The sequence below is a fragment of the Parasteatoda tepidariorum genome, chromosome 10 (assembly GCF_982258835.1).
Source record: "Parasteatoda tepidariorum strain Cologne lab strain chromosome 10, Ptep-v5.0, whole genome shotgun sequence".
Lineage (NCBI taxonomy): Eukaryota > Metazoa > Arthropoda > Arachnida > Araneae > Theridiidae > Parasteatoda > Parasteatoda tepidariorum.
In genome coordinates, this window is record NC_141764.1 from 20,034,107 (window position 1) to 20,060,452 (window position 26,346).

The 26,346-nt window shown below is 29.5% G+C and overlaps 1 protein-coding gene across 3 annotated transcripts in view; it reads right to left on the reverse strand.

Annotated features, from left to right (window-relative positions):
* The window catches only part of LOC107440538 (F-box/LRR-repeat protein 7), a 117,038-nt gene that overhangs the window by 36,522 nt on the left and 54,170 nt on the right, over positions 1–26,346 (reverse strand). For all 3 annotated transcript variants that reach the window (XM_087153465.1, XM_016053495.4, XM_071184131.2), the window contains one exon: positions 12,669–13,105. In XM_087153465.1, coding sequence (XP_087009591.1) covers positions 12,669–13,043 — 375 coding nt within the window. In that variant the 5' untranslated portion in view covers positions 13,044–13,105. The remainder of the gene's footprint in view (positions 1–12,668; positions 13,106–26,346) is intronic.

The following is a 26,346-nucleotide window of genomic DNA, read 5'->3' on the forward strand; positions in this document are numbered from 1 at the left end:
ATCATTAAATTTAGTAATACTATTTCTCGGGCATTAGGTTTTAACTCTTATAAGAATATACATATTTTTTTCTGTTAATGTACAAATATTTTTCCGATGTGTTTTGGATGTTCCTTCTCTAATAAAAAGAGATACCATTTTGTTTTCGGTTGTATAAGAAAGAAGATCAAGCATTTTTCTTTTTTAAATTTAATAAGCCACATTAAAGAAGGAACGTTGCAATGCTACACGCTACATTAACGACGTCTCCAGAGTAACTGAATGACGGTTCATAGAAATCGCAGGTAAGCGTCTCATACAACAACGCCCCCTATAGTTCGTTGCGATCGCGAATTGTTTTTCTATAAATATTTTTTCAATTTGTTTTGATACACATATAATTTAATAGGATAGTATTTTTGATTTTCAAATTTAGTGGATAACAATTGTAAAAAATGAGTGAAAACAATCCCACGGACAATGCGAAGGATTTAAGGTTATGTCAAGGTAAGTCTTTTGTGAATATCAATTGATTGCTGGGTTTTCTCTTCTGAAATTACATTATAACGCATTCACATACATTATTAATACAAATACATTTTCCAGGGCGAGACGATGAGGCAACCACAAGCACTTCCACTGGTTCAAGAGGTTCACGAGGGAAAAAATGCACAATATTACTGTGATTACAGAGCACGGAAGCGAGCGGAGCAGGAAAAAGAGTCGTTGAATAGAACTAGTGATCCTTCTACGACTGCTGATTCTTCTACAATTAACGTCGCAGGTTACGAAGTTTAACTTCTTCCGCGAGGAGAGACTCCACGCACTATTTTTTTTTACAAAATCCCACTGGAATTTATGAAAATATTTTTTTATTTTTCGCATGAAAATTCGTATTGCAAACAACTGTACAATTTGTTTTTAAAAAATTCACGTTTTTTTTTCAATTATATTTAATAATAAGAAAAAAACTGCGCAAATTTTAATTATTAAATTTAATTTAAAATTTTTTTTTTCAGTTATATTTTAAAAGAAGAAAAAAGAAACTGCTCAAATTTTAAGTATTAAATTTAATTAAAATTTTTTATATCATTCCATGCAACCTTCACTGAAAAATCAAATTTTAATTTTGATTTTAATCTTCTGTTTGACCACAAGTCAATTCTACCTTAAAAAAAAAAAAATGTGTGAGCAAAATTTCAGTAAAATCACTGCATTTGTCTCTGGGGAATAAGGCCCGAAGGGAAAATACTTCTTTTAAAAGTGTCTCCAAATCATATCAAATGATAAATTTTAAAAAAAAAAAATTTTATGAAAATTTTATAAAATATTGTTTTTAATATGCTTAAAGTTTGAATAAAATTACTTTTCATTTTATTAAAAAAAAAAAAAGAAAAACAGAAAGGAGAAAGAGAGAAAATACTTTTTTTTTTCAAATATTGCAAAATCCTTGTAACTTCTTAAAAGAAAATAAATATTTTTCTGAAAATAAAAAGATCAATATAATTTTAATATCTTTTTCTTTATTACGTAATAAAAAGAAAAAGAAGAAAAAAGAATAGAAAGGAAAAGAAAATAATTTTTTTTCATCCTTTTCAAAATTCATGCAACTTCTCAAAAGAAAATAAATAACGCATTAAAAATAAAAATAAATAAATATGATTCTAATATTCTTTCCTTTATTACGCGAATCACGTAAAATGCTTTAACTTGGAAGACTTTTACCAAGAAAAGTTTATTTTCGTGTTTATTCTTAATAACACAATAGCAGCGAATTCTGAAAGTGTCCCACGCAAACTGAACTGTTCTATGAAAATACTTTAGAACGTAGGTGGGATGCATTGTATTTCCCGTTATTTGCTTTGAAATCTCTCTAGAACGTTTAGAACACAAGTCATTTTTTCCATTTGAGAGACACGTTGAACTTTTAATCTTTTTCAACGAGCATTTAGATTAATCAAAATTTTTAACGCTATGTTTTTATAAAATATTTACAGATAATCGTTTGTGAGGGAAGATAATGAGTGATAAATGATTTGCTTTTCCTGGCATCTGGCAATGAATTTTTTAGAATGTGTATTGTTGTGCATTTTTATTTTTCCATTGTCCTACCCACAAACTAAAATGAACCCACGCAGAGAATTAAAGCTAGAAAGAAGATAAGCTGAGAACGTGTTTTTGCACTGAAACTTATAATGCTATTGCACTATATTCATAATTCTTTCTTACCAAAAAAAAAACAAATAATAATAATAATAAATAAATAAAATTAAAAAATAGGCTTTATATTTATGGTTTGCAAATTCTAAATCTGTTACTAAGGAAAGGAATTAATATTTTTTTCTCCTGATATTCTTAGAGTAGCAAACTGGAGAAATAGTTGACGAGTTGCCTAAAATTGGTAGGCAAACAATTCCGCAAAGGCTGCATTTTTTTTTTCAAATCTTTTATTTTAAAATTTTATTAAATAAAGTAACAGATTTTTTGATATTATTATTTTTCTTTTTTTGTTTTTTTTTTGTAATGAACTGTTCTAAAAACACAATTCATGAGTTGCCTAAAATTAATAGGTAAACAATTTCGTAAAGGCTGCCTTTGTTTTGTTGACTTCATAAATAATTTTGATTGACATTTTAACTAAGTGTTCGATATTATTTTTCGAGGAACAAAATGGATTTAAAATTATTGAATTCTCTTTCATTTAAATCTATCACAAGAAAATAATTGTTTCAGTTAAATTATAGAAATGTCATCTTACTAAAATACTAATCAACCAAAGAACCTACGAGATTCGAATATAAATATACAAATTGCCGAAACTAACCATTGCATATTTTTATAAATAATTTTGATCAACTTTTTAACTAAAGGTAATATTTCATTTTTGTTTAAAAATTGCAATTTAAAAATCATTGAATTCTTTTTATTCAAATCAATCTTTAAAAAAAATATAAAGTTTCCACTTTACTACAGAAATGTCTTTTTACTTAAATGTCTTAAAATCTTTAATGTTTTTTTAAAAATTTCAATCAAGCAATTTACCATCTATCAATGCTGGTAAACTAATTGCTAAAACCCATTGAATGCTTTTAGAAACAATTTTGATTAACATTTCAACTAAATGTTTTATTTAATTTTTTTTAAAAAATCATATGTTTAAAATCAACGGATCTGATTTTCATTTAAATAAATCATATGGAAGCAAAACTTTTCCTTGTGTTACAGAAATTTCTTATTATTTGGATTCTTAAACAAAGAATTCTTATACAAAGAATTCCTATACAAAGATTTCTTATACAAAGAATTCTTATACAAAGATTTCTTATACAAAGATTTCTTATACAAAGATTTCTTATACAAAGAATTCTTACTTAAAGGCATTGAATACTTATTCATTCGTTCAAAGGATTTGTAAGATTTTGATACGTTTGCATAAATTGTTGAAATCATCTATTGAATGATTTTATAACTATGCTTTTTTTTAACTTTTTAAACAAATATTTTTATTCAAAACATAATATTTAAATGTTGATATAATTAATCAGTTAAGAATAACCGGGCTCAAAAGTTTTTATTTAACTGTACATTGTTAGAAATTTGGAATTAAATTACCAACATAGTTTACCAGGGTGGTTAAACAAATTACCAGCATACATTTACGGTAAAATTAATTTTTAACGGTAAAATTTTATGAAAAAAAATTCTGATTTGTCGTGATTGTTGCCGTAATAATTACAGCGAAATCACTGAATCATTCTATTTAAATAAATTTCGCTGTAAAAATTAATATTTAACAGTAAAACTGAATTTTACTGTGAAATAGATTTTATGGATGATGCATCTAAAGTACAGATACTTTATGCTGGAATTTGAGACGGAATTTTTTACAGTGTACAGAAATGCATGTTGTTGTTTAACCAATCAAGCCTACTGGTATTCATCCAAAGAAAGTACGAGAAAAGTATACCAAATCGTTAAACTGCTTAGTAATCGATTTGTTTAAATGTCCAGATAAATGTGTTTTTTTTTATTATTAATAAAAAAGAGAAAAAAAGAAAAGAAATGGGGGAAAAAACTCCTTTATATCACTGGTTTTAAATTTCCTCAACCAAAATTTACTGATGAGATTTTTTTTTTCCCTTCAAAACAGAAATGAGATATTATTATGATAATTGTATTTATTTAAATATAACGTAAGTGTTTCAAAAATTTGCTTAATGCCTCTTTTTTTTATAAATATTTTTGGAGCGATTCCCCAAAATAAAGGTGCTGTTTTAATTAAGTATAATAAACTAATATAATTTCTTCGATTTTCAACTAAATTAATTATATCAGTGTTCAAACATTTTTAATTAATTACGTAAATGTAATACTATTTTGATTGTAACCTTTAATAGAAAGTAATTTCAAAATTTTCATCTGTTAGCACAAACTCTGAATTAATTGAATAGTCTGATGAGAAATCTTGCTTTAAATCAAGAAACTGTGAACTTTTAATACAGTAAAGAAACCAAATGTTAAAATTATTCATTACATAATTTTATACTATTTTAATTATAAATAATAATTTTATAAATCAAAACCAATGTTAATACTGTTGAATATTTTCAACAGTGTTAACATCAAAATATGTATGCATTTCTTCGCTTAAAAAATTTTGTATAAAAAATGATCAAAGCGCAAAATCGAATTAAGGATGTGTTTTTAAACTTATTTAGTACGATTTTGTAGTAAAGATTCATCCGGGCTTTACAGTAAAACAATCTAAATGTTTCAAAAGTAAAAAAGCTTTTTTTTTTTTTTTTTTTTTAAATCACTCATCTGCAAAATTGCAAAAATTTCCTACCTAGACGAAAGTTGTCAAAATCAATTAATAATATCCCAGCTAATACAATATAGAAGTCGCTTTTTAAATATTAAAAATTACGGACTGACATTTTAACCACGGGGGAAAAGAACGGTTTAGGTCTATAAAAGCTGATTTGTGAAGAATAAACAGCTTTGCGCGTAAAATGGACGGTACGGTCCTTCTTCCCTGTGCAATAACTCTCGGGGAGAACCAATTTTTCACGTTATAAATTTGTCAAAACTTAGTAATAATGAGTAACATTCATACTTTTTGTGAGAAATGGACATAAACAGTTCTTCCTCCTTGGGTTTCAAACGCTTTTCATTTTCTCAAAACTAGAGGCTTTCCATATATATTGACATTTTGCATTATTTTCAAAATTAGTATACAGGGTGTCCCAAAAGGTCGTTTACAAACTTAACATGCTGGTCTGTCATATCATGATGAACAAGATTTACATAGGAACTTGTGTCCGAAAATTAAAACTGAGACCGCTAGAAGGCGATAAGTGCAGGTTTGGATGAGGAGAAAAAAAATGATATCGATAGCGGTGTTAATATGATTTTTATTATACATCACAGCAAATGCTCAAAATTCCTTCCATTCGCCACAATGCACGTTTCACAGTGTCGGTGCATGGATTCACGAACCCGTTCAAATTGGCCAAGAGTGTCACGGACGCGTGCTGCCGCTTCCGCGATCCTGGCGATAAGATCCATGTCCGATGTTACAGGTGTCTCGTACACTATGGACTTCATGTGTCCCCACAGGTCCAGGGGAGTCAGGTCGGGGGATCACGGCGGCCATGGGACTGGTCCGCCTCTACCGATCCAGCGATTAGGATAAATCCTATCGAGGTATTCCCGAACAGCGTAACTAAAGTGGGCAGGCACTCCATCATGCTGAAACCAGATGTTTCGGCGTGTAGCGGCTGGAACGTCACCCATCAGATTCGGCAAAACTCTTTCTAAAAAAATGCGATAGGTATTTCCGTCAAGGCGTTCAGGTAGAAGGTAAGGGCCAATCAGCATGTCACCGATAATACCAGCCCAAACGTTTACGCTGAAACGTTGTTGATGTGCATGGGCACGTGTACATCTTGGGTTTTCATGCGCCCATACGTGCATGTTGTACAGGTTCACGACACCATCCCGTGTAAAGCAGGATTCATCAGAAAACAAAATCCATGATGGAAAATCTGGCTGTGCGACCCGCTGTTGCAAATACTAGCGTGATAATGCAATGCGTTTGGGATAATCGTCAGCGCACAATGCCTGTACTTTTTGGAAGTGGTAAGGGTGTTGCATGTCATCGTGCAGTATGCGCATTATGGTGACCTTCTCAGAGACTTCTTTGCGGGTTGATGGCATACTCCTGTAGCACGGTTTCATCTACGACAGGTGTGCGTGTAGCACATTCTCGACCGATGTGGCTACGTGCTACGAAAGCACCTGATTCACATAATCTGCGGTGCAATCGTCCAAAGAAAACATGACTTGGCTGACGTCTGTTTGGGAAGCGCTCAAGGTACGTCCGTGCCGCGGCTCGTCCATTTCCATCAGCGGCGCCGTATATGTAATGCATGTCGGCCATTTCTGCGTTACTAAACTCATTCATCCTTCTCCTTCAACGTCCACGCCTGAAATGATTGTTTTTCCCACTCTCCCGTTTTCGTGCAATTATCGCCTTCTAGCGGTCGCAGTTTTAATTTTCGGACGCAAGTTCCTATGTAAATCTTGTTCATCATGATATGACAGACCAGCATGTTAAGTTTGTAAACGACCTTTTGGGACACCCTGTAGAGAGCGCTAACTAAAGATCGATTTAACTTGACTTAATGGTTATGAATAACTGTAGAAAACTCACATCAGTAACGAAAACAGCATAAAATAATGTTATTTTATGCGAAGACAGTGATTTCGAAAAAAAAACAGCCTAAAAATATAAACGAATGATTTTGAATGAAATCAGTATTTTAAAAAAAATTTGCACGAAACAAGACCTTGATAATAAATATTAAAAAATCAGATTACTAAAGGTTTTCATTTTTTTAAAACTGTGACTTTTATTCCTATATAAATCATCCTATCAAAATCTCAAAACTCGTTTCGTTTAATTGAAATGACACAGAATCTGAAAAAAGCTGTAAAATAAGCGATCATTTAAGTAATAAAAAATTAGTTTTAAAATGTTTGGTTTGAATTTCATTAATGGGAAAATTATTATTCCGATTTAAAATACATATATCATTGTATAAAATCCTTTTAAGCGTTATCATTTAAATTAAAAAATTTCTTTCAAAGGAAGAAAATTCAAGAATTTAGTTAGAGGACATTAACAGAGTTTCTGGATCATTACAAAGCTTCGCCATTACATAATTATACAAATATTTAAGTTTTCAAAAAGAGAAACTTCCCCAATATTTTTTTTTTCAAAACATCCTGCTTCGCTAATTGATTTTATGAGTAACAAACTGAATAAAATATATATATATATATATATATATACATATATAATATTTATTTTTGAATTGTTCGATTTGTTTCAAATTAAAATTTAAAAAATATTAATGTAAAGAATTTGAAACTAAAAGTGCATTTATTACTTCCTTCGCTTCAAAACTATCTAAACAGGAAAGGACAGTCGACATATTTCAACCATCGAAAACAGGCGCCCATTATCAAGACTTGCCAGACGTGAATGAGAAGAAACAGAAGTGATTAAAAATTTAAAACGTAAAATGCTGCTAAGGAAAAATATAAAAATAAAGGTTCGGAACAAAACTAGTAAAAACCACAGTATCCGGAAGAAGAAAAAAAATATTAAGGAAAAAAAAAACCACAGAAGCCGAAAGAGGCTAATCAAAGTAAAATGCATATCCACGCGTTATGGAGAGATGGTGTGGAATTAATGTCGTTAACAAGAGAATTAGTGTAGTGCCAATGTGCACTTCTAAACTTAAATCTTCTCTTTGGAAGCATCAAGGTCTTCTGTAATGACCACCCTTAATGTATATTAGTAGAATCTTTCTCGAAACCGAGATCGAAAAAAATATACACATTCGGATGAGCATGTTAATATTTAAATAAAAATAAAAATGATCGATAGCTGAGAATCACTAATGTGGAAGGCGATGCTGAAAACACCATAACTTGTTTGATTGAGAGATGAAAATTTAAAAAGCTTCTAATAATTTCCATTAAATCCCTTTCTGTTTCTTCGAGTAAACAAAGAGGTCTCTATGTTTATTTTTATACATTCTTATTCAATAGTGATTTGCAAATTTTCGATAACGTTTTCATATACTGCAAATTTTCGATAATGGTTTCATATGCTGCAAATTTTCGATAACGTTTTCATATGCTGCAAATTTTCGATAACATTTTCATTTGTTGCAAATTTTCGATAACGTTTTCATATGCTACTCCTACTAATGTTTTTTTTTTAATTTCATTTTTGACTTGGTTTTCAAAAATATTTATTAAAAGATGTTATGGCGGAACAAACTGCATATTATTGGATGCAGTTTTCTATGATCATTGGAATTTCGGTTACAAAAGTTCTAAAACTAAACATTGAACACTTTAATAATCACAAAATAACATTTTCATTTGCTGCAAATTTTCGATAACGTTTTCATATGCTACTCCTACTAATGTTTTTTTTTTTAATTTCATTTTTGACTTGGTTTTCAAAAATATTTATTAAAAGATGTTATGGCGGAACAAACTGCATATTATTGGATGCAGTTTTCTATGATCATTGGAATTTCGGTTACAAAAGTTCTAAAACTAAACATTGAACACTTTAATAATCACAAAATCTTACTTGAAAAAAAAGTAAAAAATGTTTCGCTAATTGCGTTTTTCTCAAAATTCACTTAAATATCGAGCGATCGATCTTTCGGTTATCCAAGAAGAAAGAAAAAAGAACCGTTGAGAATAGGGAAAAAGAAAAGAAATCATAGAAAACAAAAATTTACACTTTAATAAACAAAACATAATCACACCTGAAGGGCAACGGTGGCATGATTTTTTTCATGTGAGAATACTAGACAGTTAAATCAACCATTTAATATTTTTATATATTTATTTTATGTAGTTCAAACTAAATAATATTTTTCAATTTAAAAATAAGCTTTTGTTTATTCAAAATAAGTCATTCATAATATCGTCATTTTTAATCATGTTGAAATTAGTTTTACAAAACAAAAAGTTCTAGTTTAAAACATCAACCAATCTAAATTTTAATCATCGCTCTATTTAAAATAATGATGAGATTTGATTTTAGTATTGTCTCCCTATGTTGAATACAAACAAAAGTTACATAAACATTTTCAAAGAAGTTCCCAAATTTTATACAACATGAAACGAGTTTTAAAATTATATACAAATTTTATTCATTAAACTTAAATGTCTTTTCCCTCAAAACCAATCTGTTTGATCTAGTTTCATAACATTTTAGAAAACTTATTTCTCTACATTTTGTTTTACGAATTATTGTTGAAATGAAAAACTAAAAAGGCTAAAAATTATTCCGTGAAAATAGGTAACTTTTTTTGTAAAATCAAACATTATTAGTGTAATAGAAGTTTTCTTTTTTTTTTTAATAATAATGTTGTGTTGAATTTTTTTGATTGAATACTGCAGAGTGTTAGATTTGGTCAAATTTAGGATTAAGTCTGAGAGGAATAATATTTGTTTTTAGTTAAACATACAGAAATATCGAAATTAAATATGCTTCAAATTAAAGGGAAATATAAGATTTATAAAATTATAATTGAATTTAAAGTTTATGGAACAATCCTTAAAACATTATTAAGTGGTAATTTTGCTTAAATAATACATATTTTGATTGATAACTAATTATGTTTGATGACTAATTATTTTTGCTAAATTTTAATTAAAGTTGCTGCCGTGATGAATTAAATATCGAAAAATTGACTTTAAAAAAATATTAGAGAAACAATCCACGGAATACTCTAAATTGTCAATTTATTCAAATGAATTGGTGAAATTTAAATTAACTGTTTCGTAACAAAGGATAAATATAATTTTGGATAAATGTAACATAATCTAAGCGATTTAAATTCCTTAGTTTTTAATTAAATGCATTAAAATTAGGTAAATATCAAATTAAAATTAAATTTGAAGCTGATAAAAATCATGAGTCAATTTTAAGAGGTCCTTATCATCGGCATCTTGCATTCTAGCTTAAATTTTTAATTGGCGTATTCTCGATATTATTTTTGCAAACTTTGATAACATAGTAATGTTATACGGCACAGTACCTTTCAAAAAAGGCAGAAATTAAAGAGGTCGCTCCATGTGATTAGGAGAAATATCACTGGATGATTTTTTATAACTTCTATGAATTTTTCCTCAAAACTTTAAAGCAATAAAATGATGCGATTTGTGGTTTTGAGTTGGTAATTTAAAACTATACGTCGTTAGTTCTTAGATTTTTTGAAAATTTAACCATGTTGCGATTTAAATTTATGAACAGCGATTTGGATGAAGCCAAAAAAATTTTTTAAAGTTAATGATGATATTTAAATAAAAAATAAAGATAATAAAATACATACGTTACGTTATAAAAATAATAATACGTTAATCAAAATAAGGCTACTTATCAAAAATTTAAAAACTAATAACTGTTTATTATTTAACTACCTTTCAAAAATCGCTTATTGAAGAATTATATCGGCATAATTTTGTAAGAAAAAATTAATAGCGGATCTATAATATTCTACGCTTTATATTTCAAATTCTGGTAAAGTGACGGTTTTATATTTTACATGTATCGATTGTAGTGCCAAATAAAGTAAATATCTATCAGGAGTTTATTTGTGAAAATTAAATGTAAAGGATTAAAAGCATACAATTTAGAATTTTCCACCCCTTTGACTGTTGAGTTCGATCGAGAAAGGAAGGGCCTCTTAAAAGAAAGAATTGTTCCATTAATTCATTTAAATTAAACACCATTCGAGTAAAAGAAGCTTTATTATTTTTAATTGTTATTCAATTCCTACTATTGTTATTCAATTCCTACTATTGTTATTCAATTCCTACTATTGTTATTCAATTCCTACTATTTTTATTCAAGTCTTACCATTGTTATTCAATTCTTACTATTGTTATTCAATTCCTACTATTGTTATTCAATTCCTATTATTGTTATTCAATTCCTACTATTGTTATTCAATTCCTACTATTGTTATTCAATTCCTATTATTGTTATTCAATTCCTACTATTGTTATTCAATTCATACTATTGTTATTCAATTCTTACTATTGTTATTCAATTCCTATTATTGTTATTCAATTCCTACTATTGTTATTCAATTCTTACTATTGTTATTCAATTCCTATTATTGTTATTCAATTCCTACTATTCTTATTCAATTCGTACTATTCTTATTCAATTCCTATTATTGTTATTCAATTCCTACTATTCTTATTCAATTCGTACTATTGTTATTCAATTCTTACTATTGTTATTCAATTCCTACTATTGTTATTCAATTCCTACTATTGTTATTCAATTCCTACTATTGTTATTCAATTCTTACTATTGTTATTCAATTCCTATTATTGTTATTCAATTCCTACTATTGTTATTCAATTCTTACTATTGTTATTCAATTCCTATTGATGTTATTCAATTCCTATTGATGTTATTCAATTCCTACTCCCTATATCTTGCTCAAATTTTTCAATCGTTAATAAAATACTTTTTATTCATCCACTCAATGTCAAATACATTTTTTTTAAACTTGTAGTGGATGACACTTTCATATTAATAGTTTTTCTCAAATATTAATTCATTAATTAAATATATTAATTAAATACATCAATTAAATTACATTACTTAATTCATTAATTAAATACATTTCATTAATTAATTACTTTTAGTTTCATATGGGGGAGAAAACAATTGTAATTATTTAGTAAAAAAAACTAAAACAAAATTTTTCTAAATAGAAATTGACTTTAAAAATATTTTTTTTAATATCACTTGTTATTAAAGATGATCAATTAACTAAACTGAAATAGTCAATTGAATATCGTAAAATTCTATTTTTCGGGCAAATGTTACATAATTCGTATAATAAAAATTGCAATATTTTTTTAAATTTAATATGCCGAAATTGATGAATAGCTCAGATATTTAAAGTGATGTTGTGAAATTAAAAATATTGAAATGATCCAAATTAATTTGCAGATTAGCAATTTATTCAAATAAAGCACTATTACGCGAAAGAAACTCAATTTTTATTTAATAACGATGTTAATGATAAATTGAATGTTTTGTTAAAAGAATGCTTTAATTAAACTTAACGAAGTATGTTAAAAATTAAAGGTCGGAAGAGCCATATAAATTATATTTATTTTCAATTAAATAGGTTACAAATTGTGAAATTAGTGAAGTATTAGTGAAATTAAGAATGAGAAAATGATCCATTGCGTATCGCGAATTAATATCTTATTGGGGGTCTTAAATAAGTTTCGATCGCATCATTGATGCGATCGAAACTTATTTTTTATAAAGGTGCAAAGATCCAATGTGTTTAAATGATCAAATGAATGTTGTAAAAAGTACGTTAAATTAAATAAGTATGTGGAAAATTAAGGGTCAGTAAAGTTTTAAATGTAACCATACTATGATCTACTGAATCATGAAATTTTGTTAAAATAGAAAATTTTCTGCAGCGCAAAGGGTAAATCGAAGTGTTTTAGAAAATGTACGAACTAAAAAATAAATGACAAATAAAGTACAGCAACAGGTTGTTGCTCTATTGAACTTGCTCAAGATTAAATATCAAAGACGAATTTCTCACCTTGAAAGTGGCAACGAGTCTCTCCGTGTCCGCAGAACGGGGTGTTGTCTCGCTGGGCAGCCCCGTCTTGACGCTGAATTCTTCCCGATGCAGAAAGGGGCTTGGGCAGCCGCGAAAATTCCAACAACTGGGAGTCGTTTGCTTTTCGAACACCGCGGGTGGCAGCAAGGACCGGTCTAGCCTCTCTGGGCTCAGAGTCTCGTCTGCGGAGACAGTAGTGTTCAGAGTGTGATAACCGAGGTCATGACCAGGTGACAGGCGGCCCGATGCGCAGAGGGTCATGTGTTGGAGTCCGCCCAGTAGCGGTCCGTCGTCCTGCACCGCCCCATTACAGCGGGGGTGGGTGTCCAGCGGCTTATCCGGGTAAAGGGCCATGAGACCAGCAGAGAAACTGACTGAAAAGGTGCAAGCATCCCTGTTGCGTCATTTAGTAGGGTCTGCAATTAGAACAAAAAATATTCCATTTAAATAATTTATAGAGTAAACCACAATTCTTCTAACTTCTCTTATCCTTAAAATTTCGGGAGTGATTAAAACAAAATTTCATTAAATACGCTTAAAAATCACAAAGAGTAAAATCTTTTATAATACGCATTTCAGTGGAACTTTGGTACGCCATTATCATCATTTGGTACACCATCCCGACCCTTTGGAACAATAAGGTCAGGGATGGTAAGACAGAGATGATGTTACGTAACACAAAATTTATTCGGTAAAAAGATACAGAAAAAATTGTAAGAGATAAATACGCAGTAAAAAGTAACAACATTAAACTAATAATAAGTAATTGAAAATTAAAATGATGATTTCCAAATATTTGAAAAATATTTTATTTATTCGATGATTTTTGCAAACATTTTTAACAGTGTAAAAAATTATAATGATATCATCTCCTTTTTCGTGCTTATTAAAAACAAAACAAAGTTTACATTATATTTAAAAATAATAATGAGCCACTAATAAAAGTGATAACATAATAATAAAAATTATAGGCCTTTTGCTGATAGTAGGAAAATTTTTAAAAAGTTTTATTTATTTAAATACTACCCGCTTCCGGCAACCAGTTGGTTCGTTTTTAAAGATTTTCAAGTATTTCGAGATAAAATCATTCAGTCAAAAATCAAGACAATGTGTAAGGATAAACTCATATTGCTTTAGAGAGAGTGGATTTAATTTGTTTCTTACATTTGTATAGTATCGCGTTGAATTCGTTATTAAAATATTCAATACAACGTAAAGATAATATTTAAAAAAAATGCTAATGATTTCAATGGCGGTTTTAATGGATAATAAAAGAAATAGGAAGCTTTGTTAAAATCAAACTATGCACTTTTTTCCTATTATTAATCATGCGAGCCTATGAGTTTTAATTGTAAAGGTTCTACCTACAATCTGCAATATAAAAAATAAAATAAAAAAATTAAGTAAATTCTTACTTAGATAAACAAAGAAAAATTTTATTTTAATTACTTTTTATTAAATAATTAAAAAATTTTCTCCCATATAAAACCAAAACTAATTAATTAAATTTAGTTGATGAATTAATACTTGAAAAAACTGTATTAACATCAAGTGAAAAACCACTACAAGTTTAAAAAAATGTATTTGAATCTGAGTGGATGAATAAAAAGTATTTTATTAACGATTGAATATTTGAACAAGTATATATCCAGAGAGTGTGAACTAATAGTAGGAATTTTAAAAAAAGGCACGTGATATCAGAAAACTATAAAAGTATAAATTTGGTGACGTGGAACACACGTGCTACCACGTAATGCTCTTTAGTGAATTTATCTGACACAGCAAATATAAAATAATTAAATATGCGCAGTAAACTATTTTTGTGGCCGGGATAGCCTGGTTGGTAGGGCACTGGACCCATGTCCAAGTGGTCGTGGGTTCGATCCTTGCCGGCCGAAGACTCCCCGTGTAGTAAATGGTGACTGATGCACATTAAATCTGTCGAGTCTCAAAGTAATCCATGTTCACATAACAAATCAATATCTCTGGGGGTACTGAATTGGAGATTGATCGTTCTCTGATTCAGGTCAAAATTACGATCTGTGGAGGAATGAATGGATGTATAAATGGGTCCACCCTATAAGCGGGTGTGACTTATGGGGGTGGCAGAAGTCGAATTCTTGGCTATAGATGGCGCCACTGGAGAAACAAGAACAATCGCACCCCCTCTACCTTAATGGCATACGTCAACAGCATCAACAAACTATTTTTTGTTCAAATAGAGCTATAAGTTAGAAATTATCACTGATGTTATTTTTAAAATACTATGTGAAAAATCCGAAAATTCCATTTCGTTTTCGCCCATCCCTGTTTAATTAACGAATTAATATTTGAGAAAAACTGTTTTAATATGAAAGTGTCATCCACTAAAAGTTTAAACAAATGTCAATGAAAAGGCGAATCTGTATAGAAGAACTGATTTTAATGATGATCAAACTGGAGGGGTATTCTCTGAGTAACTTAGAAAAAAAAAATTCTGCTCGTAAAGAATAAAACAAACATCATTTAAAAAAAAATATTTTCGAATTTACTTTTCAATTCTATTGGTGCGTATGAGAATCTTGGTACCAATAAAAATATAAAAATGAATGGAATGAATTTTGTTTCTCAATAAAATTTCTGTTTAAAAATGGAAACTTAAGATGTTCATTGGTATAGGTGAGCGATGCTAGCAGGGGATGGAGCTTCATATTTTAAAAGAAAAATAGTTAATAACAATTATTACTGTAAGTGTTCTGAACCGTTTTAAAGAGATTTACAGCAAGATCAATTGCTAAATTATGGCACAATCAAACAAATTGAAATATAGCATCCCAATACACGATAAATGGTTTAGCAAAATTTAATTTTTTTCCTAAATTTCTTCCGTGAGATTTCTTTGTTAAAAAACAATAAACTCTTTAACTTTGTAATATTTGAACGTAAAGAGATTTTCAAATTCAAAAAGGATATTTGAACATGCAGTACCAAAAAAAAATCCCATAAAAAATACTGTAACAAAAATCTGCATTGTTTTTCGAAAAGATGTGTAATTATCTGAGCGTAAAAAAAAAAATCAACAGTGCAGTACAAAGGGTAGCAATAATTGTGCAAAATTAAAAACCAAAGTCACAAATAAATATTCAAGTAGCAGTTTTTTTAAAATTTTTATATCTTATGAATTATTCGGCAAATATTTTTCAAATTTTGTATTTTGCTAATTAAAATTAAGCACAAATTAGTGTAATTTACAATTCGAAATTATTCGATTGTTATTATGTAATATAATTATAAAAATGCATTAAATAATTTTTTTGCATGAAATGTTAAAACTGCATCTTAGTGCAAAACAAATTAATAATTTTTTGCAAAAGTACATTAAATCACTTATAAAGTTCTGGAGATATGAAGTACGCAAAAAATTAAATCAATATTAAGCGTCCCAAACTAAAATATGAAACATTGTAATATGTTGTATTTATAGTTATCTGCGCTATAATGCCCGGAGCATAAAAATTGTAATATTCCATTAATTTTTTTCTTTATTTTTATAATTTCCTTTCTTTTAATGTATTGTAAGCATTTTAAAAAAAAGAGTAACGAATACATGTTAAAATATTATTAGTCAGATGGAAATTTATTTTATTTATTCATTATCCAATGCGTAAATTATTCAAGTTCTTATTCTTATTTCGTACTAATCAACATAAAATTTAACATAGTTACATGTTTTAAATATTAAAGCAGTTTTGGAATTTTTTATTACAGCTTTCAAAAATTTTTTACATCATCTATAATATTAAAAAGAAGAATTTGTGCGCATCTCTCCAGAAATGTTTGTACCGGCGTCATGAAATTCTGATGGATTGCAAATTTAGCTCCAGATCCTAAAAATCCTTGAAAAAATTCTATTCGATTGTTTCGAGAGAGACGATTAAAAAATAGTATTTTTTTTGTAGGTTTAGAACTAGCAATTGATAAAAACAAAGAGAAATATATTGGTATTATCATTTATGAATAAATATTGAACTATTATACATGATTCTGCTTTTTCAAACATTTCAGAGTTTAACATCGTTAGCGAGTGACCCCTTATAGGTCTTATCAATCGAAAATGCAGCTTATTACGCGTTTTTTAATTATTTTTTCCTCCGACAAGCCAAATAAATTAAATGATCAACATGAAAGTGATGGCATAGGCAGGCTACGTCAACAAATCAGTAATTCGAAACTTTCTATAATACCATCTGCTATTTATTTTGTTTTGAATTATGCTTTTAAATTTTGAAAAACTAAATCCATGGTGATAAATCTTTTGGAAGAAGCGTCGAAATTCGCCATACTATAATTGACTCCAATGATGCTTACTTAATTTTGCTAATAAATATTAAATGAAATGAAAAAATAAGCAACGTACTTAGAAACAAGAAGAAAAAAAGCGTTACAAAGGTACTTGTTTTTTTTTCGGGGGAGGGGAAAATCGTAAAAAATTGCCTTACCATTATTGACTTTATTTAGTTAATAAGAACTAATTGGAATAAAAAGCAAGTTATATACTAAAAGGTAAAAATTAATAAAGAAATTGTACCAATTTTTGCAGAGATGAAACATAATAAATCATCAAAATGCTTAATCTCCATAAATGTTGGTAATAAGCACAATTATTATAATGGCAATTGTGCTGTTTTAGTAAGTTCCAAAGGAATTAATATAAGAACAATTATTGTATTTGGTATCGATTAAAACAGCACCAATAGTGTATTTTTTTTAAAGTGGAAGATACTGTGTTTTTTAGATACTGTGGAAAGAGAGTTTTTACGGGCCAAACTAGTACCAAAGAAAACCGCTCAATTGTGGTAAATCTGGACTCATGAGTTGGTCTTGAGCAACAGACAAATGATATTGAATATAGTTAAATTTTTTTTGGAAAGCTGAAATGATAAAAATAAGTTCTGCTTAATCTAATAACGTAAATCCACAGTCCTGAGAAAATAATTATAAAAGGGGAATTATTTTAGCTTTATTAATTGTGTAAGTATATGTCTTTCAGTTACATGATTTCGTTGCGATCCTTAAAGTTTACCGATTCATCGACTGTTTACTTTTTCACACCCGGAACGAAGAACGGCTATACAACTAGTTTTCAATATAAACACAAATGATGATTTAAAGTTCAGTGAAAATCACCAACTCACATTTTTAAACCACATTTTCTAACTATATTTGTCTATCCCAAACTATTATAAAGCCATAACTAATACTGAAAGCAATATGAAAAAAAGAAGTGTTTGGCCACTTTTTATTCTAGGAATTATTACGCAATTATCTCCAGTCTGAATTAAAATTGACTTTTATTCAAATTGATGGAATACCGCAATTTCTACACAGAGAGAGATAAATACAATAATTTTTCATCTTTCTGTGTTAACTTATTTTTACACTATTATGAAGAAAAAAAATCGCTTTCATAAAATAAATAAAAAATGGAAACTTAAATACTTAATTAGGTACTTGCAACTCGAGAAGTAGTCAAGCACAGATACACAGACACGTGACCTATGACCTGAGCGCCAGCTGATCTTTTATAAACAAGACTAGGAGGCTTCGCCCTCTGCTCGCTGGTGCTCGCCAACCCCCGGAACTGCTTTCGCAGTTCATTTCGTATTGCTTCGCAATCCGATGCTCGCTTTGCTCGCTCATTGGATACGTTCTTAACGTCTAGCTTTTGTATACTTTTTTGAACACTGAAGTTCCGAAACCTTTTCACTGTAGAAAATTCTAAACCTGTGCATTTCAATATTAATTTGAAATTGAAAACAGTTCGCATATTTTTCTTAATTACACTATTCTAAATTTCAGTTGTTGAGAAAAGTAACTGTTGTAAGCTTTGTTTTAAAGTCTTTCCCACCAGAGGGCTAAAACCATGTGTTGTAAAACAATATGAAATTGTACTGAACGCCGGATGTAAAGCTTCGATGAAGATAATTTTGTGATTGATAATTCGGTGAGGTTGATAATTCGGTGAGAATTCACCCGATTAGACATATGATACTCACTACGTGCTCTTGCGCGCCGAAGCCTATCAATTAAAACGTATGTTATTAGCGTTTTATATAATATAGATTAGCCATATGATGCTCACTACGTGCTCTTGCGCGCCGAATCCTATCAATTAAAAATGAAAACTGTTGCCAACGCGAGAAAAGAAGTATCATCGGTTTTATTGATACATACGTAATAGCGTTTTATATAATATAGATGGCGTATTAAAGTCGAGTTAAATATAAATTGGAATGTTAATGAATGTAAGTTAATTAAATTCAGCTCCATACCGCTCATCAAATTTGTTAAAATATAATTCTTCCTTGGCTCTTAATTGATTTAGATTTAATATTTGTTTATGTATTTTATGGTAACCGTGAAATTTGGATTATTTTTATAATAAGTTTTATGATATTTTCATCTGTAGGATAATAATATGAAGATAGAGAATTTAAAATTTGTGTTTATATAAAAGATATAAAAAAAAATTATTATTTAATATTTGGTAAGAAAAAGTTTTAGTATTTGAATTTAATAATTTTAAATGTCTTGACGTAGAAACGCCATTTGGACAAATAAGAATTTTAAAATTACCTGTGATAATTAATAATATTTCTTTAATTTTTGATAACTCACGTTAGTTTGCGTTTTTGTTTCTAGAACACATTTTTACTTGAAAATTTAAGCTGTGAGCTCAGCGAGCTTTAATTAGGTTTTTCATTTTTTCCCCCTCGATATTCATCTGATTCTATTTTTTAAACATAACAATGAGAATAAAAATGTTTCAATATTGCATACCAGTCACTCAACTTAAAAGGCTTGAAAAATATCGCAAACTGATCTAAAAAATATTAGCAATTAACAAAAACCGTCATGTTGAAGCTAATTAAAAGATATTGGAGAAAATTTCATCTGTAACAATGGTTTGAAACAATAGAATTTCGCATTTTTGATACTGTGCGCGAACTACACGAAGCCTTGAAGGCTTTGCGAACCACCTCTTAAAGATTTGCAAACTGCTGGGAAAAAACACTCGATCCTTATTGGTGGTCTCAAACAGACTTTCGCCTTTGAATATAGAGAGATGGTAATGATATTATCTCATTTTACATACTCATTAAAAGCTTGACAAAATGTATGCTAGATTAACCTTTTGGAGATAGTTGAAGACTTTTTAAATGCTATATTTATTTTTAAGAAAATGAGAACGATATCATCGCACTCGAATCAATCAACAAATTTCATTTGGGATCGATACAGTAGATAATTTCTTGGTAACATGCATATCCTTGAATAAAATAGAGGACATAATAGCTTCAATTATATCTTATCGTTTATTTTGTTTCGGAAAATCTTCAGAACTCTTGAAATAACACATTAAAGCAGAGTTTAAGATTATATAATTTTTAAAAATGACGGTTTCTTTTTTTTTTTTTTTTAGGATAATAATATTAGATTTTTTTTCCCCAAAAGGATTTTTATTACGAAATGTGAAGAGTATTATGTCATTTGAAATAATCTCATGGGCATCTGTGAACTTAATTTGAAATCGATTCAGTTGTCAATTACTTCCATAAAGTGATCAAATTTTATCTTTTAACTGACCCATACTTTGAAATAAAGTCCCGTTCGATTACTCCATGACTATTACGCAAAATATTCTCAATTACCCACAATTCAATCTCAATTTTACGAAATTATTTTAACAATTCAATTCATTTAAAATATTACTCGGTTATATTTGAAATTGTTTTTAGATTTCAATTCTATGATAAATTTGATTCTACAGCACCAAGAGTTAAAATGAAATTCTAGATATAAAAAATAACATTAACTTCGCGAAATGAATTAGTTGGTAATTTAGTTTGACTTTGAATTTTTGTGTGTATACACACATAACACATATCATTTTACAGTTTAAGTACTTCAAAAATAGGCTTGAGTTTAAAGAATATGTGCTAAGAAGTTTTATTAAATAATTCGAGAGGTTTTTTACTTTATTTAATTTTAAAATAGAAAAAAATTATATTGTGCTGTTCCTAGTTACATCATGTACGTAAGATGCTCCATTATTTTTCATTCGGTAAATTTATTACATAAAATATTCAAGTTTCAACCGTATTCAAAATATTATAGAAAGTTTACATTAAAAATGAAAGTTTGTTAAGAATAAAACAAATTTATAGAATCCATGATGGACATAGAATTAATTACTTCATATAATTATGATCTTGATTCTACCGATAAATCAAGAACATGAATGAAAAAACTTTCATCAACATAATCCATGACCGATTCGGTATTAGTTCATGTAATTATTATGGATATGAATATAATTCAGAAAATCAAAATGGACAACATTTGAAATAAATTCATAAAATATACAATAGAAAAAAATATCTTGAAAACAAAACTTTCATGAACACAATTCATGAAATTATGAAGAGCATGGATTGAGCTCAAGAAATCATGATGGGCATGGATTCATTTAATGGAATCATGATGAGTATCAATACAATTCAGGAAATTAAAAGGGAAATCTCATGGAATCTATAAATAAATCTATATTGACTATTCATGAAATTGTTTTTATAACCAAAATTTTGTAAATACAAGGAAATATACAAAATCACCAAAACATAAATTGTTGGAAGTAGTTCCATTTTTGAAGTTGGAAGTGTACCATTTTTTGCCAAATCTAAGATCTGGCAAAAACTTGTATCTTACAAATAATTTCCAAGTGTACTTCAAGTTGAACCATTTAATATATGTTCTACAACGGTGGCAGTGTGACTCATTTGTGCCAGAATGACATAGCGCTCATTCCACTCATTTGTTTAACGTTATTCCCTGTGCACCACAAAAGTTATTTAATTGGTATGATTGTAACTTAAGGGGGAAATGTATTATCCAGTGTGGTGCTGTCTGTCTGGACATTTATCAACGTATACTAGAATGTATACTATGAGTCATTAGAAGAAAAGAGCACTGAGTGCTCCTTTCATAACCAATCATTAGTAATAAATGCTATTATATTAGATTTTTTAGACAAATTTTACCTAGTAAAAATAATGTAAAAATCTTGTGCTTAAAATAAGAAAATTGAAAAAAGACTAACTTGCACGTTTTTTGTTACTAAAGATCGTACTACAAATGCAGAACAATATTTTTAAAATTTGTTGGAAACAAAGTAAAAAAATAATTTTGAAAAAAAGTTTACAGATTTAAGCCGCTATTTATCATTAAAGTAATTTATTAGCAGGTCTAGAAGTTAATGATCTAGCAATTACTTTTAAATTCATAAAAAAAATCTTTAAAATAGTATTTTTTTTTCTTCGATTTCATGAATAATGCAGCAACTTAGCGAAGCACATCCTTTATTAATAAAAAAATATACACTTTTTATCATGAAAAATGCAAACGGTGCTCATTTAATTCATTTTTCTACCATCAATATTCGAGTCTTCAGTTTCCCACAACCACAAAATATCCGCCCCCAACAAGATCAAAAAGCCTATTTCTGTGTACCTACTACATCAGGTAAGCATTCCATGGTATCAAACGAGAACTCATTTTTTTGAAAACTTGATTTATAAACAGATCCCAGCTTCTGATGCCATATTAATTACCACCGATAACAAAGAAAAACTAAGCCTAACAACTGCTTCAGAACAAAAAAAAAATCATCGATTTGCATACCTTACCGAAGACTAATGGATTACAAACCTTGGCGCTATTAATTAATGATCAACCATCAGGTGAATCTCCACCAATCAGACCATTGTGTGCACCAGCCTAGGTATTTACCAGAGGTATTTAATTTTAATCACCATGGAATGCTTCAATTTCGCCCCTTTTTAAAAAATGACGCCTTGGCTCTGGAACTCTTGAGTCCGAGACTTAACCCGATAATTACAAGTGAAATAACAGAGAAACCTTTAAAGTCATAAATAAAAATAAAATTCTTCTTCTATCTGGATGGTGGATCTGGCTTAGATGGAACTGTCTTTGCGCCATGTTGAAACCAACTCACGTATGGAAGAATGCATTTATTAAAACTGCGTGCTTGCGTTCCACGCGTTTCGATGGTCATTAGAGGCAAGGTGTGGCATACCGCTGAAGAAGAATTGTTCTCTAATTTCCCATGCCTTAAGAGCACGGGGGCCCAACCTTTCAGAAAATCACCATCCTATAGATGTATCCATAAATTACAACAATGTTTTCAAACGGTCCGCCTTCTAGCAGGTTCTGAAGAAAAAAAAAGTAACATCAAAAAGAAAGAATTATTTTGCTATCTACAGAAGGTCTGTAGATCTATATTTTTTTTCTTTTCCGGTAAAAAGAAAAAAAAGTATAATTGTTCAGATTTGAACTGGTGCTGTTGATAAAGCCTGCTTAATGATGCTTTACTAAGCCTGGGATCGTCAGATTTGTCTAGCAGGATTAGAAGGTGTTGAGTTTTGGCTCTAAATTTGCAATTTTTTTCTATTTTTTTTTTATGGGAAAGTCTAGTAGAATTTCGCTAGCCTCAGAAAACCGGATAATCGGATCTGATTAGGAGGAATTTTAGAGTGATAATATCTAAAAGGCTATCAATTCAAAATCATCAGACTAAAATCATGAAAATAAAATGCGCATTACAGCGTTCTCCAATAAAAAAAAAGGGGGGGGGGAAAGGAGGAATGGAAAAGTAGCAACTCTAAGGTTTAGTGAATTAGTTAATAACTGAGATATTTTTCAATTTCCAATTAAACACACATTTTTACCTATCAATTGCTGTTACAATTGGACTCTTTAAATGAGACAAACCATTATTTAAAAGCACACATTTCCCAGAACTCATGTGTATTGTTATTTAGTCATAATATTACACCCATAATACATATTTATCAGTGATACAACTTATTCAATCAATTGTTGTTTTTAAGTGTTTCATTTCAAAATGCCCGCGTTAGCTTTTTTCTTTAAAGAAAAATTACTATAAAATAGCTACACTTTGATCAAGTTAAACAAACTGGTAAATGAAGGAATAATTTATAAAAAAAAATTTATTTAATAAACTTAGGTTAAAATACCTTGGAAGAGTAAGTCTTCCAAGCATTTCTCAAGGATTATTTTAAGTAATCTTTAACCCCTTTAGGACCATGATCATATTAACGTGATCGCACGATTCGACCTTCTCGCCCAACGGAATCAGATTCAAAACGAACCCTTCATGCTCGATCTCTCGAATGCGATCTATATATAGTACTCTCGTATTTGTACGTATAAGTACTTTTTAGTATGTATAAAATTGGAACATTCGGACCTGAGGCTAAGCATTTCTTTCCTCTTCCGGTGGTCTTAAAGGGGTTAAACAATAAAGTAAATAAAAACTGTTCACTATACCAACAATGTACTCATAGATCAGGGGTTTCCAACTTACATGATGCCAGGGGCCACAATCGAAAACACAAATCAAATGGCGGGCCGCAACCTTATCAAAACTTTATGTAGGACTCGTTTATGTTTGAAGGAACATTAAATATTACTGTCAGATTTTCACCAAGTTGTACAAAACAAAAGTATTGAATCACAAATTAAAATGAGAAGTAGATTTTTAAAAAAATTTAATTGCATATTAAAAAATTCGGGCTACAATAACTTTAATGTGTAATGTACTAAACAATTAATGTGCAACAGATATCTAATTGCAATGATATAAAACTTTAAAAAGGTTGATATTAAAACTTACATAGTAGAACACAAAATTGAGAAGATTGGGGTTTGTCTGCTGCAACCACCAGAGAATAGATAGTTACATTTTAAAATTGAAATTTACAAATGTGTGTCTAAATATTTTCGTCCAAAATGAGTGGTTTCTTCGAGAGTTGGAGAATTTCTTCGAGAAAATTTCTGATACGCACATGCTAAATTATATTCACAAAATATATTTTAAAAAAATAACTAAAAAAGAGAAATATGCACCACGATTATTTTTTATTTGAAAAAATATTTTCTTGGGTGCAAAACCTGAGAAATAAATTTTTTTGCACCGTTGGTATGTTAAATTTCACATGAACGAAGAAACTAGATTTTTATTTACGAGAAAAGTATTTTAAACCCATATAGATTTTTTACGAAAATTTTCCGCAAAAATATTACAACTCATATATTTTAGTTCGGGGACCACAGAAAAAGGCTTCGCGAGCTGGATGCGGCCCCCGGGCCGCCAGTTGGAAACCCCTGTGAAAGATGATTACATATAAAATACACTCTTCACGTCACAAACAATGTACTCTTAAAATATTAATTCTACCACCTAGAACACATAGTTCAAGTTCTATTACATTCTAATTGCATGTAAATCTCTCGACGCTTAGAAAAACGATTGTCTATCATCATCACATGATTTAGATAAGGTTCACAATGAATGCCGATATCAACGTCTCGCTGTACTGTTCTGCGCAAGCACAGAACGCTGAGTTTCAAAATTATAGCGCTTGAACAACAGGTTGAACAACAATTGGACACAATTCGCTATACGTATTTTGTCCTATAAGCAAGTGCAGAACAAATAGGTTTCCAAAAATTTAGCTGAGAGTGCTTGCAAGAGCAGAAGAGCGCAATATGCTAAGGCGTTGACATCAAAGGTTACTGTACACTGATAATATAGGAACTTTTTTGTTGTATAATTACACTTTAAACTTCATAACAAACTAACTTTTCTATTTCGCTTCATTTGACAAATAAAAAGAAAAGGATGTTGTGCTGCACAAGGTGGTCATAGCGAAAGTTACATAGCTTAGACCAACCTAGGGGCCCATTTTTAGTTTATGGATATTGCTGAAACTTTGTATATACAGGGTGTTTATAAATTCCCGGACCCATTTTGATGTTTAATAACTCATCAAATAATGAAGATATAAGCAAACTTATGGCATTTATTGATGGAATAACTCATATGTTTTCCTTTTCAGGATTGAATACCTTTACTTTTGTAAATATCGTCTGCGCGTGTGGTTAATATCAGATAATTTTATTTTCCAGTCTAAATATCTGTACTTTTCTAAATATCGTCTGCTTATTAATTGCATTTTTCTCTCTTTTGTTTTTGGCAACTATTGCAATGTTATGTTTACTTTTGATGTGTTTGTTCTATGTAGTACTTTTCTATGTGATGTTTTATTCGAGCGGATATTAAAGAGAATGCATACACAGACATGCTTGCCGCTACCTGGCATGAAATTGACTATCGACTTGATATTCTCCGTGCGACGAAGGGGGCACACGTGGAAGTTCATTGACAAGGGTCACGAAACTTTTTGAGTCTATCTAACCACTAATGTTATTATTGATCTATCTTTATTATTTTATGAGTTATTAAACATCAAAATGGGTCCGGGACTTTATAAACACCCTGTACTTTATATGAACAATGGGAAAGAAAAATCTGCTATAACTAGTGCAATTTTCCACTACCAGATAAAACAAATGACTAATAGCACGTACCACATACGCAAAACTTTAATTAATCACACTTTCAATTAGATTGCAATAATAAGACGCTACAATGATTGCAATTGTTGCAGTGATATGACGTGCTATGGACGGTTGACTGTGTAAAGCTAAGCACAGATGGCGCTAGGAGTTAAAA